The sequence below is a fragment of the Balaenoptera musculus genome, chromosome 12, assembly GCF_009873245.2.
Source record: "Balaenoptera musculus isolate JJ_BM4_2016_0621 chromosome 12, mBalMus1.pri.v3, whole genome shotgun sequence".
NCBI lineage: Eukaryota > Metazoa > Chordata > Mammalia > Artiodactyla > Balaenopteridae > Balaenoptera > Balaenoptera musculus.
Genome location: NC_045796.1, coordinates 22,873,158 through 22,893,026, shown reverse-complemented (window position 1 = coordinate 22,893,026; position 19,869 = coordinate 22,873,158). Strand labels below are relative to the sequence as shown.

General features: G+C 38.8%; 1 protein-coding gene across 9 annotated transcripts in view; it reads left to right on the top strand.

The window, feature by feature from the left end:
• Positions 1-1,151: 1,151 nt before the first annotated feature.
• The window catches only part of ADGRG6 (adhesion G protein-coupled receptor G6), a 134,031-nt gene continuing 115,313 nt past the window's right edge, over positions 1,152-19,869 (top strand). For 3 of the 9 annotated variants that reach the window (XM_036871053.1, XM_036871056.1, XM_036871055.1), the window contains exons 1-2: positions 1,154-1,984; positions 9,290-9,390. In XM_036871053.1, coding sequence (XP_036726948.1) covers positions 1,863-1,984; positions 9,290-9,390 — 223 coding nt within the window. In that variant the 5' untranslated portion in view covers positions 1,154-1,862. Of the gene's footprint in view, positions 1,985-9,289; positions 9,391-19,869 lie in introns of all 9 variants that reach the window. The other 6 variants (XM_036871051.1, XM_036871052.1, XM_036871050.1 and 3 more) reach the window with 5 other exon arrangements.

Genomic DNA, 19,869 nt, shown 5'->3' with positions numbered 1-19,869 from the left:
TCACTAGTCCTGCCAAGTTTTGGCTTTCACTGAATCCCTCTGCACCCACTTTCAGATTTCTCAGGCTGTTTCCACCTCATACCACAGCACAAATGCTTCTTTCCAGAAGCGATTTGAACAACCCAAACCAAGGGCAATGGCAAAGCTTTAAAGTGTTTCCACTCCTTGGGGTATTTAGATGTATTTCAACAGAAGACGAAATTCTAAGGCAAAAGGATGGAACTACACGTGTCAACAAATCAGTGGGAGAAGATAGTGATTGTATTTCTGCGGCGGGCGCGGTGGTGAGCAGAGGTATATGGCGACTGCCGCCTGCTCAGCCCCCTCCTAAGGCTGGTCTTCGTCCTTGGTTGGAGAAGGGGGGCTGAGGGACTCTCACCTCCTCTACCCCAGCGGAGACCAAGAGATGTGGTGATGGTATGGGGGGGCTGGGTGTGCTGTGAAGACAGACGGTTCTCACTTCACTCTGATTATTAGAAAGAAAAAGAACAAAAGAAGGGAGAGGGGGGAGAGAGATGTAAGAAAAGGAAGGAGAAGAAAAAAAAAAAAAAAAAAAGCGACTGAAAAGTAAAAGAAAAGCAAGGCAGTGGCCCGGGAACGTGGCGGAGGGGTCCCGCGCGGGCCCAGGTGGGCTGGCGGCGCGGCACCCCGGCGAGCAAGGAGGAGGTGCCCACCCCCCCGCGGGCGTTCCGAGCTGCTCATTTCTCGCGAGGAGGGTCTCCCGGATTCAGGGCGCCCGGCTTTCGCGTGACCTCCGGGTCTGCCCCGCCCCCTCCCCCCGGCTGGCAGCCGCGCCGGGCCTGGAGCCAGTCTCCCACTCCCTCCGGCCCCCGCAGCTTGCCCCTCGCTGCCCGTCGGGGGGAGCGCCTCTCCCAACCCGCAGCGACACTTCTCCCTCCTGCCCCGGGGCGGGATCCTGGGTGGGGCGGCTGCGCCCACGGGACGGTCCCCGCCGCCGAGCACCGAGGCTGGGACCGCCCCAGGGCCGCGCCGGGCCCGGCCAGACGCCGCGCGCCGCCAGGGCAGCAGCACCTGAGCCCGCTGCCCGGGCAGAGCCTCGGCGCCGGAAGCGCGGGCCGGGTGGACCGGCCCCGGGAACAGCCCGAGCCCGCGGGGGGGGAGGGGGGGAAAACGAGAGCCACAAAGGGGGTGAGCACGTGCCGCCGCGCGCCAGCGGGGCCGAGGACCTACGGAAACGGACCCCTTCACCCACCCGCCCACCGCCCTGGGAGCGCCCGGGGTACCCCGAGCACCCAGCACCAGCTCGAAGGCAGACCCAGCCGCTAAGCTTCAACGTTCTCGCCCTAACTTTCCTCCAACTTCTCTGTAAGGAGGAACCTGCCGCCCCGCCCGCCGAGATCCGCACTTGAACTCCGCGGAGCCGGCCGTCCACCTTGCGCCACCCCGAGCGCCGGCTAGGAGCGGCTGTCGGGAAGCCCCGATGACCTCTCCAGAAAGAGCGTGAAGAAGGCTTCGGCAGCCGCGCTCGGCCCAGGCGCCAGGGCGGCGCCACCGGGGAACTCGGAGCAGCAGAGCCGGGGAAGGTGGTGGAGCATGACCGCGCGGCCCCTGGGGACCTCAGCGCAGTGATGCCGACATGTAAGTCCCCCCTTTCAGCTCAGGATTCCTTCACACCTTTACCTGTGCCTCCCCCCGCCCCACCCCAAGGGCTTTGTAAGGACTTCAACCGCATTGACGGAATAAACCGGTTTGTCTTCACTTGGCCCCTCGAGGCACTGAGGGGCGAGCTGCTGCTGCCGGACGGAGCTGTGACATGTGTGTGCCGCTGGCTTTTTTCCAGCGAGAGGTAAACCTCACGTTTGGGCGGCGTAAAGCATAATAAAAAAGGCAGGGCTTCAAGAATGGGGAAAAGGTTTTGGATTCAAATTAAACAAGGAGTCACCGGCGCGGCTGCTCCGTCCAGGGGCCTCGCCCTGCCAAGAAGCCGCTCTCCTGGATCAGCAAGCACCTGGGAGCTTGGAAGGTACTAGTATGCCGAGAAAATGTTGACTTTACACATTGCCACCCTTGACTGTAGAAGTTATTCTTGGATCTTTGGGTTATTTGAATGGTTTTTTTTTTTAAAAAAAAAAGCGCGCAGAAAAGGTTCACGGTGTACTTTGTAGATTAAAAAGTAATTAAAGAAGATGCCATTGAACGTGATAGGATCTGTGAAGGGTCTTGTACAGAAGTTGAAGTGGGGAGTATAGGGCGATGAAACGCTTAGAGAAACCTAATGGGTTTTGCCTCTGGAATTGTCATCCAAGTGGTGAGGTGCCTCAGAGCGACCCTGCGGAAGGGCCACCGAGCACCCCCTAGCCTTCCAGAATGGGAAAAGGAAGGTTGTTCTCTGAAGGACCAAGCTAATTTTTGTGGCCAACTCAGAAGTTACCTTTTCTTGTAATATATAATTTTCCCTCTGGTGTTTTGTTTAATGTTGGGCAGACACCCCGACAGACATTTTACTCCCTTCCACTAATATACAAGAGTTTCTAGAAATTGATATTCGCCCTCCCTCCCCCAACTTCTGGAGCCTTATTTATTTCCACTTAAATTTCCTCTTTCATTGTAATACCCGGGAAGAGACAAGCCCCTCAGGCCTTTGTCCATTCCTTGCACCGTCTGCCTCCCTCCCTCCAGCACACATTTTCAAAATAGGAAAAAGTGTTAGTGCCCAGAAGCCTAGCACTTGGCAGCTCTGTTCCTGGTGGTGAGCAGTATAATTAGAAAGGAACCACTTATTTTTATAAAACTGCATGTGAAGTAATTCCACACCTGTGAGTTTTAAAGTTTCATTTACCCAGTGGAATTAGCAAGGTATACCCTGAAAGAATTTATTTTGGGATACAGCCAACAGTCTCATATAAGACTTGTTCTCATATACAGGCAACACATTTTGAATGAATGTGAGTTTGTTTTAAACTTCAGTTTTTTTCTGAAAATATAGTAAGGTTTTTAACAGCAGATATTTGTCTAGCTTCCTTTCAGCTTTCCTAGGTGATTTAAATCTTATGGGGAAAAAACTACGTTACACATGAAGAAAATATGAATACCAGGTTTTAAAATAAAAGGTGTGGAACTGATCAACAAGTGATGTAAAAATTTTCTGACTATGAAATTAAGTTATATAGTCCATTTGAATTCCATATGATTAAAAAAATCTTATGTCATTATATAGTAAAAGCATGAATATTTAATCACATAAAATTATGGAGTTTAATACCCTGATTTGAGTTTCTTTATTGAGCTATTTTGACAGAAAGTTTTTCCATTTCTTGCCAGATTATAACTGTTTCTTTTTTCCATTTTGCTGTTTATAATTCATATGGAATGGTTTAAGATTATCTGATTCTTTTTAGATATTAGTATGTTAGGGTATATGGAAGTAATACCAACCTTTCCAAGGTAAATATTCCTACTATCTTGTTGAAAAGCGTTAAAAAGGGAAACATAAACTATATTATCTATCTTTTAAATTTTAATTTTGATGGATTCAAATACACAAATTATTTAAGTATATTTTCTGCCTACTCCTGTGGATAGAGTATATATTGTTACACTCAAGTTCTGGAATTACAGACTTTATAAACATACTTTGGAGTTGTAGTGACTGCATATTTTTCATACCCTAAGAAATTTAATAGATTTAGCAAGACTTGCATTAATTGGTCTCAAGCTGCATGAAGCTACTGTTCCATTTATGGCTTATATAAATTACATGACATTGTGCTTTTCCAGTGTGAATGGTGAATGAGGCTATTGTCTCTTGGCTTATGGGAAATATTAGAAGCTTGTAGCTTTACTGCCCAACTAGACACGTCACTCTGATTTCTGGAAATAACGATTTGAAAGAGAATCAGTTTATATATTAAAAATAAACTGACAACCACTTCCTTAAACCTGACCATTTTTCTGACTGCCCATGTCTTACAAGAGTTTACATGTCTGATGGGATGATCAAAACTTTCTTGAAACTATTTAGACTTTAGACTAAATAGGAAAAGACTTTGTTCAGTGTGTGTGGCATGCTTGGGCAAAAACTACATCTTTCCACTTCATTTCTAATGGGATGACATTATTACATTACCTACATTGGATGACATTAAGAAGCACACTGAGTGACTGGGGCGATAACATTTAAAGGACATTTCAATCGTAACTAAAAATGCCAATAAAACTTGAGTGTGCTGCTTGAGTGTCATCTTACTTTCCTTTGTGAGCATTACTCAGGATGAAATTATTTGGAATGCCTTAAGGAAAACTTTAATATTGCTGTATTGAAAACATTTATAGCAGATATGACCAATGCTTAACATATTTAGTATTGAATTGGTTAAAAAATCACAAATCACTAGAAAGAAAAGTATTTATAATGGAAAACTATACAGATGACTTGAATATGACAATCTGAACAAAGGAAATCCAAATGAGACATTATTTCTTCTATCAAACTGGCAATGATTAAAGCAATAATACTCAGTAGTGATGAAAGTGTCATCAGATGAACACTGATATCCTTCAGTGTAAATGTGTATGTGTGTATTTAACTTTATTTAGAAATAGTTTTAAACCTACAGAGAAGTTGCAAAAATAACACAAAAACAGCTGTATACTCTTTACACAGAAACACTTATTGTAAATACTTACCCCATTCGTTTTATCATTTTTCTTCTTCTCTTCTCCCCTCCACTGTCTGTACGTACACACATATACACACACACACAATTTTTTTACTGAACCATCTGAAAGTAACTTACATTCATCAGGGCTTCAGGGTTTACTTTTTTAATTGAAATTTTAATTGAGGTATTTGTTGATTCACATGCAGTTTTAAGAAATAATACAGAGACAGCCCACGTACCCTTTACCCAGTTTCTCCCAATGGTGACATTTTGCAAAACTAAAGTACAATATCACAACCAGGATATTGATACAAAACACCTCTCTTTTTCAGATTTTCCCAGTTTTACATGTATTTGTGTGTGTGTGTGTGTGTGTGTGTATTTCTCACGATTACCTTTTAATTTCATTTATGGTAAAGCCAGTTAGGTACATTATAGCTCAAATAAGGGTCAAGATTTGTGCAGATTTGAAGAATAAATCTTTCTGCCTTTTTGAAGTGAGTGGGGGGGTGAACCCAACTTAATAAAAGAAGTTACACTGAGCAATAGAATAGCACTTCTCTTTTTATTCATTGTTTAGGCTCAGGAACATGATCTTTAACCAGAAAAGGAAACAAAATTGTAAGCAGGCTTGAATAAACCAAATTACCATTCTTTTTACTCTGGAAGAATTAAGGTATTCTCTGTGCTACTCATGTCCCTTTCCGAAAGGATTTGCCATAGAAATACAGTTGGTATATGGAGAATGAAGTTATTTCTGACTATTGCTGATATTAAGAGAATTAGTACCATGTTAATTTCTCCACCAATTTCAAAATTTCTTCACTAATTTCTCTTTGTGACTTTTAGGGGAGTCAGTAGGAGTAAAGAGATGGAAGACAGTAGGTTTTTTAGATTTTAATACATTTGGATTAAATGACATCTACAAGGAGTCATATTGACATTTAAAACAATTCCTATAAAAGGGTTGAGTTCTAAAGCTTTCTGACACAGGATTTAAGTATATTGTATCTTGTAGCCTATATACATTGAAAAGGAGAGTGAGTTTGCAATAGAGGTAGCTTGGTTCTCAAAAAGGACAGTTGAGTTGGAAGGCAGGTGACACAGGGGGTCTTTTTGGCTCTGACACCACTGAGTATGTGATCTTGGGCAAGTAGTTTAACATCATAGTTTTTTCATCTGTGAAATGATAGGTTTTATTGCATAACTTTTAGATTATTTTCAGGTTATAGAAGTCTATGACTCTCTTTTACTTAAAAAATATTCTAGTTCTTTTCAATAGACCTTTGAGGCCACAACTTGAGTGACACAAAATTATACTGTGTTTTTTGTAGTTCCTGTTTATAACCTTAGTAACCCTGTTCAGGATTTTCCATTCTTGTGAGAAAGTTGTTTAAATCCCAGGGATGTGTCTTTGCTAATTGGTCCCCTGAGAAGACATACAGTGCTTTCCTTCCTCTGTTCTATTCTTAATTTATTTGTTTCTGTTCTTCAGTAAACAGTAAAGTGGATGAAGGGTGGCGTGTCATATGGTTTATGTTGGTTACAAGTTCTTGCCCTGTCCTGGGTTCCTTTTCTGTACAAAGTGATGGAGTCCTGAGAACTGGAATGCATTAAGCCCGTGGTTGTCCTTTGCAGCTCTTGTCTGGTAGGATTGCAGGCAGCTTTTATAAAATAGCTTCAGGAGTGAATATGGAATTCCTAAGTGTCGGAACTTTTCATAGCAAAAAAAAGTTGCATGAGCACATGAAATAGTATTGAGTGTTGCTAAACTAATGAACATCATTCCCTGAGTATTGTTTAGAGAGCACGGGAACATAAGAGGAGGCCACTATTCACATATTGATAACGGAGGATTGTCATGCGCCACAAAGATTAAGAAGCTAGGAGTTCTCCTGGGCTGATACTTCCTTCTATTAATATCTATAAGGCTGGCAGCCAGGCTTCACTGGTTTGCCCCTTTATTCCTCTGGGCCTCAGTTTCCTCCTTGGTGAAATGAGGAGGTTAGACTTCATCTTTGGTCCTTCCAGATGATAACGTCTTTGAATATATAATTGTTCTTTTGTTTGAGAAGCACACTCATTCATCCCCAGCGTGAATGGGAAACACCTCATTCATCCAGCATCAATGGGAAATGGACCCATTCTTCCAAAAAAGTGAACTTGCCATGTGACAAAAGTTTACAGGCTACCCTTTTTAAAGCGCTCACTAAGTTCCATACAATGTTACATCTAGTTCTTTTTGGTGGATAGTATTCTATTTACAGAAGAGAAAATAGGCTCAGAGTTTAAGTACTTGACCCTGCCCCCAAAACACACGGTAAATAGAAGCACCAGGATGTAACTACGTGCTATTCCAGAGTTCACATCCATTATTATTACGTTATTATTAATGACTCACTATAACATCTTGCTTCTTGTAAGCAGTAACACTGATTTTAATTTCAAATATTTTGGATGGATGTATTTGAAAATATACCTTCCATACAAAAACCCTCTATTTTTATTATTATTATTTTTAAAAAATTTTTATTGGAGTATAGTTGATTTACAATGTTGTGCAAAATTGCTCTTTAGAACGTAGCCTTTTTCTCATGTAGAATTTCCCCTAGGAGCTGCATGATGCTGGAGCTTGTAGTTTGGTGAATATAAAAACATGTCCTGAATATCAGATACTATTTTAAATTTCTGTAATAATGGCATACATGAATAATCCATTTCTTCTCTGTTCTAAGTGGATCCCAGAAGTAGCCACAAAGTCAATAGATTGGTTTTGGCTTATAACATTGATCCTATTGTCTGTTCCTCGTTAAGTCCTTTCTTTTGGTTTTGCTGTTGACAGAATAACCACACTTATATTAGAATGCTCGGGATGGTAGTAAAAATAAAAATAGCTAACATTTATTGAGCACTTGCTGAATGTTAGGCACATTTCTTAAATGACATGATTTGATTTAATCATCCAGCTTCTCCATAGACTAGATTCTATTGTTGTTCCTATTTTACAGGTGAAAACTAGGAGGCACAAGGTGGTGAAGTCAATTTTCCAGGGGTTGCATAGCTCATAAGTAGCAAACCCAGGTCTGTCTGCCTCTAGATCTTCTTCTCTTTGTTATTTAAGTAGTCTCTAACAGTAAAAGACAGATTGAAAATGCAGGCTTAAGGCAAGTGCAAGAACCAGTTTGATGTCTATTTTTGCTTATACAAGTATTTCTCTTACCACTTTCTGGTTTTCTATTTAGTATTATACACTTTATTCCAGATAAGCAACCTGCAGGAAAAAAGGTATTACTGTGGCCCTAAAGTATCTTATTAGTTGCTCCTCTTTTTAGAAATAAAATGACTCTCGATTACCACTTATAATCAAAGTAACTCTCTTTGGGGATTTTAAGATCTGGAGTTTTCTTACTGCTACTCACCTCTTCTTCCTGCCTCATGACTCTTCTGCTCAGCAGTTCATTTATGGTCCCTTTTTGTGACTGACTTTTACAGCTGCTGCCCCCTTCAGTGGTTTGCCTTTTTTGATAGGGCTGAGTCAATGAAAGCTGTCACACCACTGTCTGAAGCCAATATAATATGTATGTCCCCATCTAAATCATTAAGGATAATTTTGAGTTTAAAGATGACACTGTTGGACTTCCCTGGTGGTGCAGTGGTTAAGAATCTGCCTGCCAATGCAGGGGCCATGGGTTCGATCCCTGGTCCGGGAAGATCCCACATGCCTCTGAGCAACTAAGCCTGTGCACCACAACTACTGAGCCTGCGAGGCACAACTGCTGAGCCCACGTGTCACAACTACTGAAGCCTGTGCACCTAGAGCTGGTGCTCTGCAACAACAGAAGCCACAGCAATGGGAAGTCCACGCACCGCAACGAAGAGTAGCCCCCCTCACCGCAACTAGAGAAAGCCCGCGTGCAGCAACGAAGACCCAACACAGCCAAAAATAAATAAAGTTTTAAAAATGTTTAAAAAAACAAAATGAGACTCTTGTACGGAGAATTATTTGAGAGTTTTCAAAGCAGCACCCCTCCATCTAACGTCATTTATTAGTTTTATAATACTTGGTGTTTACTAGCCATTTAAAAACTTTGATAGCTATTATTATATATAAAGAAATTAATCTTTTAGAACGTTAGTGCTTCTGTACTTAATTTTAGGGGAAGGAAGAAAGTTTGGGCACTTTAATTTTCTTTTAAATATTTCCATTTGTGAAGCAGCAGATGTTATAAAATGAAAACATTTCCCTAGAGCCTAAATTTCTGGGAGATTATAGAAGAGGTTGATAAAAACATCCTCTTGCTACTCAGATGGGCATGTGACTGGTGATGCCGAAGGTTGATGCTGAAATTGGTTTTTTTTTATAAGTGACTTTTTTCTTGTATTATCTGAATACTTCCCCATCTTCATGAAGAAATCGTCTATTATATATTCGTTGATAAGGAAGGTGCCACCAAGTGGCAAATAAAATGCATGGATTTTTTTGTTTTGCCTAATTAGCTTAAAGGGGATGCTTAGTTTATCATCTTCAAAGTTTCTTTTTTTTATTTGGAAGCAAGGCTGAATCTGAAGGTTCCTATTTTCCAGTACCTGCTGGAAACCTACAGATTTTATTGACCGAATGCTTTACTGAATCTAAGTGTCCTGACTGTTGCTTTTTTCCATGACAGGATGTTTCACTCAGGCCGAATGTGGAGCTGTCATTCGAAATGGAAGCCAAGTTCTCTTTTGTTCTTATTTGCTTTATATATTGTGTATATTCCTCCCTCAGGTAAGTAAGACTCTTTTTCAAACTCAGAATTTAATAATGATTACATTGCCTTCAGTATAAGTGTGCCTTGTATTTGTTGACGTTTTCTGTCCTTACAGGCTTTTTCTGTCCATGGCCTCTCATTCTTCTTGAATTATGTGTGAATTCTATTACTTTGATCATTGTTTTATTTTCTAATGAGTGTATTTCTTTAATCTTAGCTACACTTCTTTTAGTTTTATTTATCTCACCCATATTGAATGATGAGATAGCTACGTATCTGACATTAAAAATGTGCTAGCTGTTTCTTCTACAGTTGAATAAATACACAGTACTTAATTCTCTCTTTTCAAGTTTTCATTCAGTTCTTTATGAAAAGTAAGTATAGGCTTTGCTATTTTTATTTATTGCCAAGTATCAGACAGGAATTTGAAATTAAGTTTTTAGATCATGAAGGTTATTTAGTTGACTTAAAATAATGTGACAAAGTTAATTTTATTTACAGTACTTTTGGAATGAAAATATTTAATTTTTAAAAAGAGTACAGTTTTTTTCTCAACTCTGAAATAAGACCTTTTTAGCTGTTATTGAAAGCCAAATTTTCTATAAACAGCTAATTATATGAATGAGCCAATAAGAACTTGAGGAATGTGAATGATCTTTAAAAGTTATCTGGTTTTGTTACTTGAGCAAACTGCATTTTTCTTAAGTCCATTTTGTTTTACACTTTTAATTTTTTTTGCTGTTGTCTTTATTCAGTTTATTATATTTTCCTTTAGAATGAAGTCATTACTCATGAAGTCTCATGTATTGATTACTTGGGATTTACTCAAGATTTTATACATTCCATGTTTATAATATACCTGTATGTTATTATAAATAATACATTTAACAAATCTGGAAATAGATTACCTGCTAAAATTGCTAATTCATGGATCAAGATATTTAGCTAGTGTTTAATATACAAATACTTTTTTCCAAGCCATCAGGTGGTTTCAGCTACTTACTTGGGAAATCCCTGGTACTTGTTTGCTAGCTTCAAAACAAAATTGATCTTTGAGTGGTTTTTTTGGTGTATTTGTTTCAATTTCCTTATAAAGTCTATCTTTCTGTTACTTTCATTGCCAGAAAGAGGAAGCACACTTGTAAAGAGATCTGAAAATTATATATACATTAGATTTTTATCATGTACAGTGTTGAACTATTTCTTAACTTTCAAAAGTGACCCTCCAAGAGCCAATTACATGATGTAAGGTAAATTATGAGATTAAAATTCATTTTTGTTAGGTCATACCATTTGTAAATTTTCAAGCCTTCTTCAAACCTTAAATTGGGACTTTTCATTTTAGATGTCAACATTTTATTTGGTATATGCACCTTCATTATTTTAATCATTTGAATAAATGAAACACATGTTTTTAGACTAAGTAAATGGGGTCAACTGGGCTGAGACTAGGATGGGGCAAGGGAAGCACCTGGGATGTAAAATTTAAGGAGGCGCTTATTCTCAAGGGCATGGGAATCAAAGTACTTAAATGTGTTTTTAAGTTACTGTCTGACACAAGAAATCTTTTTAAAAAATTTCTTTTATTACCCCACATGGTGTGTACATCACCTAAGGCTTTGTGACAGCTAGTTACCTGTGTTTTCTCGTGAAGCCAGAATGTTTTGTGTCTATATATCTTAAATTTGACTCACTTAAAATGCCACCACCTCCCACATGAATATTTGAATTCACAGAAATACATTATTGGCATTTTAATATCAAAATTGTGCCTTATAAGTAACTCAGTATAGGGTTTGTTAAAAAATGCATATTGAAACTTTAGCTATATCTAATTTTCAGAGTCCTGTCTTTCAATCATGGTGTAATACCACTATATTTTTGAAGAACATCTGGTGCTTAACTGTGACTTATGTCTCTGTATAGGCAATCTTTGACTTTTTTCACTTCTCTGGATGGCCCCTAGGTGATCTCATCGAATCCAGTGGCTTTCAGTGGCATCTTGATGCCAGTGTCTCCTCACTCTTTATCTTTGTACCCGGCCCCTTCTTGGACCCGGAGTCATTTCTTGGGTTGCTTATTCTCATACACTTGGGTATATAATAGTCCTCAAACTTCACATGTGTGAACAGGATTCTTTTTTTTTTTTTAATATTAACTTTTTTTTAAAAATTTATTTATTTTTGGCTGCGTTGGGTCTTCGTTGCTGCATGCGGGATTTCTCTAGTTGTGGTGAGCGGGGGCTACTCTTCGTTGCGGTGCGCGGGCTTCTCATCGTGGTGGCTTCTCTTTGTTGCGGAGCACGGGCTCTAGGCTCACAGGCTTCAGTAGTTGTGACTCGCAGGCTCTAGAGCGCAGGCTCAGTAGTTGTGGCTCACGGGCTTAGTTGCTCCGTGGCATGTGGGATCTTCCCGGACCAGGGCTTGAACCCATGTCCCCTGCGTTGGCAGGCGGATTCTTAACCACTGTGCCACCAGGGAAGCCCTGAACAAGATTCTTGATTCCTACCTCCGATCCTCAAATATGCTTCACTCTCATGCATTACAGTGCATCCTACTATCCTGCTAGTCTCTGCTACAGTCACTATTTTTTAGACACATGTCCTTTCTATTCCTTAACCATGCCTTCTTAGTACTCTCTTCTCCCTAATCCACATGTGCCTGGTTCTTTTTTGATACTCAGGTCTTAATTATTACCATCTAAGATAAGTCTGCCTATCCCCCAATTCAAAGGAGTCCCCTTGTCACTCTCATTTCACCCTTTAGGGATAATTTATTGATTTTGGTTACTCTCTTGGTTGTTAATATTTTGTTAATTTGACTGCTGTAGCTGGGTTAGAGGGTTGGCAAAACCTCTTGATTGTTAAGCTTGACACTTAGTTCAGATGATTAAAAATTAGGATCCTGTAGTTTAATTCTGATAATATCCACAATTTAACTCATAAAATAGAACTGCAATGTTAAATCTTCTAGGTAAGTTAACATTTGTAGTTTCGTGGACATTTACAAAGCAAATAGTATACAAGGCTTATGCCCTTTAGGATTTTAAAAAGTAGTATAGAAACAGAATACCTTGTCTCTTGATAGGTGATGAATATAGCTTTTAATAAGAACTACAGCAAAATAACATTTGAATATTTAAACCGGTCCCACAGAAGTACAAATTACAAAATATGATTGTTTTTTACCCACTAGCTTGACAGTATTTAGAAAGGTTGATAGCATCCAGTATTATTAAAGTTTAGGTGAAGAAGACACACTAACACTGTTGGCTCTGTCTTTTGGGAGAGTAATTGGGCAACATTTTTTTAAAGAGTAAGAGTGTGTATTTTCTTTGACATATCACTCCCACATGTAGGCATCTATCCTATAGAGATAAAAACCATAATAAATATATAGAGAAATATGTACCCATATGTTAACTGTAACATTGTTATAGCAAACAATTGGTAGAGACTCTGATTGTTCATCAACAAGGGAATGGTTGTATAAATTATTTTATATTCATACCATGAAATACTGTGTAGCCATTCAAAACTATGCATATTGGCTTGAAAAGATAATAAAGTTAAGTTAAAAAGCAAATTACAGAACAATATAAGATTATCCTAGATTTGTAATAAGTTGTACTACAAAACTGGGATTATTATGTATGTATACTTTGTGTAAGACTGTATAAACATATTAATAAAACATGGAATGATACACATCAGGTTTTAAAATGGGTTATCACAGGGGCGTAAAGTGGATTATCTCAGGGTGGGAGTGAGAAGGGGGAAGGCGATGGAACTTCATACAACTCCGAATGATTTGCCTCGTTACAATGAACATGTATTACTGTAGTAATTTGGGAAAACAAAAAATCCTAATAAGATTCTTTGGTATTAAAAACAGAAGCCGCATTAAAAAAACTGCCAGAGAGACTGTTGACGTGTATGAATATTATACTTTTATAAGTATGGTTATAATGGTTAGTCATGTAACCATTACTCCAGCTCTTCCTTCACTTGATATGAATCTCTAAAAGGTGTTTCAAGTAAGAACCTCTTTTTATGTAGCGTGACACACTATGATCTGAAGATGAATGATGATATCTCAAGCAGACAGAAGGTTGTGGCTTCAAATAGAGTGGGAAACAGACAGCCAAGAGCCAACGAATTCCTTAGCAACCAGGAGCCTGTTTCCACACAGATAGCCTTAGTCACGAGCACTGAGGGAGGAGCCTCCCTTCTCTCCTGAAAATCGATGACATCAGCAGATTATTTCAAAGCTCAATGTTATTCTGATAGTTATGATACATCAACAGCTAAAAGGGGAAATGTTTCTGAAAGTACAATCTGGCCTGAATTATGTGCTTTCTAGCCCAGAGGACAGCACGGTTCTGGAAGGCAGATGATTGGACTAATCTTGTGCTTTTTTTGGTTTGTGTGTTAATTTTACTCATGATCATCAATTACATTGCAATTTGTATTGGAGTGTTAGACATCTTTTACACATATTTTTATATGCAATCAAATGGCTTTCGAATGCATAGAAAAATAATCCCTTTATAAATCTGCCGGGGTTTTTTTTCTAGCCATTTTAACATTAATATGTCATTAATTACTAAATAAGTATATTTGAAAGGTCAAAAATAAGGCTCTACTTGTGCAAACTATTCTTATTAAGTGAAGAAAGAGCCAGAGTAATGCTTAAGTGACTAACAGAAAACTATAATATATGACAATAAATATTTGTGGGGGGTTTTTTCCAGTTAGGGTCAAAGTGCCCAAAATTACTGTCTGAAGCTTTCAGCTAAAAGGCTGTTTTCCCATTCTACACTTCAGATTAGAAGAGCCAATGTGATTGAATAAGCAAACGTTAGAAAGTTGTATACAGAAGTTTCTTTGATGCGTCTTCCCTGTAGATAATTGCCTGCCTTCATATACCTTTGAGATGATCTGATTTTGATGTAGGTAAATATGAAATCCTATGTTGGGGTCATAAAGTCAATTACATAAATGTGGAATGAGGGTGACTCATCTTGTCACCACAGTGACTATCTCAAGTGACTAAGCAGTGTGATGGGGCCTCCAGTGAAACTGACACCATGTAGGAATTAAGCATTAGGAAGAGTGAGGTGTTAGCAAACAGTCTTCCCCTTTGCTGGTCAGCCCACGCTCGTCTCCAGGCATGGTTGTCATCCTTTAGAGAGAGTTCATAAACAGACTATCTAGACCAGGCACATCAGCCTGGTGATGAGTCTCGAGCAATCTGAGGAATGTTTCAGAGCACCTCTGTCTCCACTGTTATGTGAAGCCTTTGTGGGGCTGGGTTGCAGCTGTGGACTCATGCCCTTTGAGTCAGCCATCACATTGTTGCTTTGGTGTAACAATTTGGTTTCTTTTGAAAGATAAAAATCTCGCTGAATTAAAAAAATTGATTTAAATGGCACATTTACTTTGGAATAGTGACATCAGTAAGAATGCAACAGTGGTCTTTAGATGTTTGAAGAGTGGTCATTTGGAAGTGAAAACAGACTTAGTCTAAGTATTTTTGGGCTGATGCTCCAAGTACCAAATGACTCAGTAACTGGTTGCCAAGAGACAAAGCCAGCTGACCTTCGAAATCGCCATCACTGGCGATGAAGAAGGTATGAAGAAGGAGTCTTAATTCTGAAGAGGAATTTGTACTAAAAACCGTGAAGGCCTCCTCAACCTACAGTTTAATCATAGAGAGAGTGTGTGTGTGTTATAGAACTTTTGTGGTTTTTTTTGATCCCTCACACCCTCCTTTGGTAACTGTGAGGTTGTTTTCCATGTCTGCAAGTCTGTCTCTGTTTTGTAAGTTAATTAGTACTGTTTTTCAGATCCCACATATAAGTGATATCATATGATATTTGTCTTTGTCTGATTTACTTCACTTAGTATGATAATCTCTAGGTCCATACATGTTGCTGCAGAGAGAGCCTGTTTTTTTGAGGTACACATTCTTTTAATAGTTACCTCAAAAGTTTCTTCTGTGTGTATTTCCTTTCAATTTTAGCAGGTAAGCTCTACTCAATTACAGATTGGGAAGGTAACTTTCTTAGACAAGATAAACCTGGGGAACTCTAGACTTTGGCAGGTACAAAATTTTCTGCCACTTTCAAATTAATAATTCTTTATGGAGTTTTCCTTTTATTTTCAGCAAGTAGAATATGTGCTTTATGGCACCATTCTTCCTAAGATTTCAGTGTCATAGTATTTAGTAAATTAAAAATGTGGAAAAGAACAAAATGGAAAAGAACCAAAGAGAGAGGGAAAAAAAAACTTATTGCAGATTTAATGAGTAAATATGATTTATAAGGTGGGGCAGCAGGGTAGGAAAGTAAGGAGGTTAGATGACAAAATATATTAATCTGACAATGAGCACGAAGTCACAATATTATAGACATCTTTTCCCCTTCACTGAACAAAGATGATTAAACACCTGAAAAAAAAAACAACGAGGTCATTTGCCAGCACGTGGGTGGTAGCTATCACCAGTTCAGGTGAACCTATTTAACCATTTACCAAAAAAAACCTCTCAGAGAGGAATAAAGTAATCCAGTGGGAACTGTGTTACTACTGTATTTCTATGGTTAAGACTAATTATCTTGATTTTTTTTAAAAAAAATCATTAAAACTATTTATAGCCAATTAATCTTTTTAGGTGAGAGCTCCTTTGTCAGAAAAATAGTTTGAATTATTTGATGTAAAAATATCTTGGTTTACTGTTATTCCTAAACCAGCCTCATCTTAAACTTGTGGTTTAAAAATTATACACTTTTTAAAAAAATTATGGAATTTTCTCTGATAAATCAACTATTATGAGTCAAAAAAGATGCTTCTGCTATTACATTCTGCTCCCAGCTTGGTGCTGCTAGTTTAGATAAAGGGAAGAGAGAAACTGTTGGCAGTAGAGCCAGCTGATGGATTGTGTCAACCCCCTTGAAAATCAAAAATTTTTTCATCTCTTTAATTATAAAATTACACTAATCACTATTATTGGACTATGCAAAGCTATAAGAATGAGTTAATGCTTATGATTTTTACAAATACCTAAACAAAATGGTATTTTTAGAAGATTCTTTACCTGGTTGAAACTTTAAAGAGTACTGTTAAAGTAAAATACAGATCTGAAAAAAGAAAATACTCTTAATGGGAATACAGTATTAATCACTGCTTTTAAACACATCCACAGTTTCTTCCTTCCTTTTTTTTTTTTTTGCCTTAAATATATGCACAGAAATATGGCATTATATACAGCGAATACTGGCCTCAATTGAGTATAAGTAACAGTTTTACTGGGTTACTGGCTTTAATGAAGAGAATCTTAAGACAGAAAATGAGGGTTTTCTAGTCATAGTGATTTCCTTGTCTTCAGTACTGATGATGCTACAGGGGGTGAGGAAAGCTAGAAAGCTAGACTTAGAGAGATATTTTGCCTCCATATTGGGTTTTTTAGAGAGAATGAACTCCCAAGTATATACACTAAGGCATCATGCAATATGGTCCCCACCTCTTCCTGAATTCTCTGAATGGGTGTCTCCTGGCTGGGTCATCAGAGGTGAAAATTAGGCTTTTACTTGGACTGCTAATCTCATCTCTCTTTAGAATGGTAATCTGAAAATCTGTTACTTGTAGTAAGTTCAGGACCACAAAATTTCTGTAACAATACTGATGAAGTACAAATATATCAATAAACAATAAGGTCTGTGGGTCTCTCAGAGCCTTTGCTAACTTGACATAGGACTTTCCTTCCAGTTCAGTAAGCCCTGATACTTTCATTGGTGTTTGTTTAGGCCTCTCATTACTTCTCATCATCTGACTTGCTTACCTGTCTCTCACACACACACATTAGAGAGGTCTGACTTTTTCAGTAACTGTTTCAGAGGAAAGTTCTCTCTGAATTTGCAACAATTACTTTTTAAAAAGAATTGAGAGGTAATTGACATGTAACTTTATACTATGCGACTGTTTCTTATATTTAAGGTCCTGTTGGTTTACAGACATGACGCTGTGATTGTGCTGCCACAGAAGAGGTTTTCAGTAAATGTGTAGTGAATGAATCAAATTGCTTTCCAAGCTGCCCTTTTGTGACTTAAATTTTCCTTAGCAAAGTGAGTCTAGCAGATCTAACTGTTAGGTATTCTTAATCAGAACCTTTTCCCTCCCCCAATATTATTAAAGTAAATTAAACATTTGTGACAGCATTATAGTACTTAATGGAGTTACAGAGAACATAGTTAGCATGCTACTTTTAAGTGCATTTAAAAACTGAGGGCTATGTCACAATAATACCATAATATTTGAGTGTTGCACATGTGTGTGTGTATCAGATATGTATCAGACTCTTTTCAAAGTCCTGGCTATGCAGAGCTAAACCATGATCCTTAAAATCAAGAAGTTTTAGTGTTGATAAGGAGACTGACATGAGACAAATAGGAAGCACTGCGATATGTGGTCTAATGGAATTGTGACTGTGATATCAAGGGATAACAGAAGAGATCTCAGAAAAGTTTGCACAGAGGAGGTAATGTTAAAACTGCATCTTCTAGCAGGGGTGATGAAAAAATACTTACAAAATCACATGGCTTTGTCATTGACCATTTGAAGAGCTTTCCCTGTAATCAGATTGGATGGCTGGCTGTAAAAACTGATTGCAAACCAAAGCAATCTTGAGAAAGAAAAACGGAGCTGGAGGAATCCCTGACTTCAGACTATACTACAAAGCTACAGTAATCAAGACAGTATGGTACTGGCACAAAAACAGAAATATAGATCAATGGAACAGGATAGAAAGCCCAGAGCTAAACCCACGCACGTATGGTCACCTTATTTTTGATAAAGGGGGCAAGAACATACAATGGAGAAAACACAGCCTCTTCAATAAGTGGTGCTGGGAAAACTGGACAGCTACATGTAAAAGAATGAAATTAGAGCACTCCCTAACACCATACACAAAAGTAAACCCAAGATGGATTAAAGACCTAAATATAAGGCCAGACACTATCAAACTCTTAGAGGAAAACATAGGCAGAGCACTCTATGACATAAATCACAGCAAGATCCTTTTTGACCTACTTCCTTGAGAAATGGAAATAAAAACAAAAATAAACAAATGGGACCTACTGAAACTTGAAAGCTTTTGCACAACAAAGGAAACCATAAACAAGATGAAAAGACAACCCTCAGAATGGGAGAAAATATTTGCAAATGAAGCAACTGACAAAGGATTAATCTTCAAAATATATAAGCAGCTCAATATCAAAAAGACAAACAACCCAATCCAAAAATGGGCAGAAGACCTAAATAGACATTTCTCCAAAGAAGATATACAGATTACCAACAAACACATGAAAGGATGCTCAACATCACTAATCATTAGAGAAATACATACCAAAACTACAATGAGGTATCACCTCACCCCGGTCAGAATGGCCATCACCAAAAAATCTACAAACAATAAATGCTGGAGAGGGTGTGGAGAAAAGGGAACCCTCTTGCACTGTTGGTAGGAATGTAAATTGTTACAGCCACTATGGAGAACAGTATGGAGGTTCCTTAAAAAATTAAAAATAGAACTACCATATGACCCAGCAATCCCACTACTGGGCATATACCCTAAGAAAACCATAATTCAAAAAGAGTCATGTACCACAATGTTCCTTGCAGCACTATTTACAATAGCCAGGACGTGGAAGCAACCTGTGCCCATCGACAGATGAATGGATAAAGAATATTTGGCACATATATACAATGGAATATTACTCAGCCATAAAAAGAAATGAAATTTGTAGTGAGATGGATGGACCCAGAGTCTTCATTCAGAGTGAAGTAAGTCAGAAAGAGAAAAACAAATACCGTATGCTAACACATATATATGGAATCTAAAAAAAAAAAAAAAAAAAAAATGGTTCTGAAGAACCTAGCGGCAGGACAGGAATAAAGACTTAGGCGTAGAGAATGGACTTGAGGACACGGGGAAGGGGAAGGGTAAGCTGGGACAAAGTGAGAGAATGGCATGGACATATATACACTACCAAATGTAAAACAGATAGCTAGTGGGAAGCAGCCACATAGCACAGGGAGATCAGCTCGGTGCTTTGTGACCACCTAGAGGGGTGGGATAGAGAGGGTGGGAGGGAGACGCAAGAGGGAGGGGATATGGGGATATATGTATATGTATAGCGGATTCACTTTGTTATACAGCAGCAACTAACACACCATTCTAAAGCTATTATACTCCAATAAAGATGTTAAACAAACAAACAAACAAACTGATTGCAGTTGTGGGAGTGGTCCGTCCCCACTGAGTTTCATCTCTGATCTTGACCAAAAGCAAAAAGATGGAAAGTGAGCATGGAAATGGAGAAGGGTGAGGTAGGCAGAGAAAGGTAAAGGGCAAACCTAGGAATTCACTGAAACTGATTTTGTGGAAGGATCCATACTTCCTGTGCCTAGAATAAAGGGTCTCTGCAGAAGAGACTAAGGA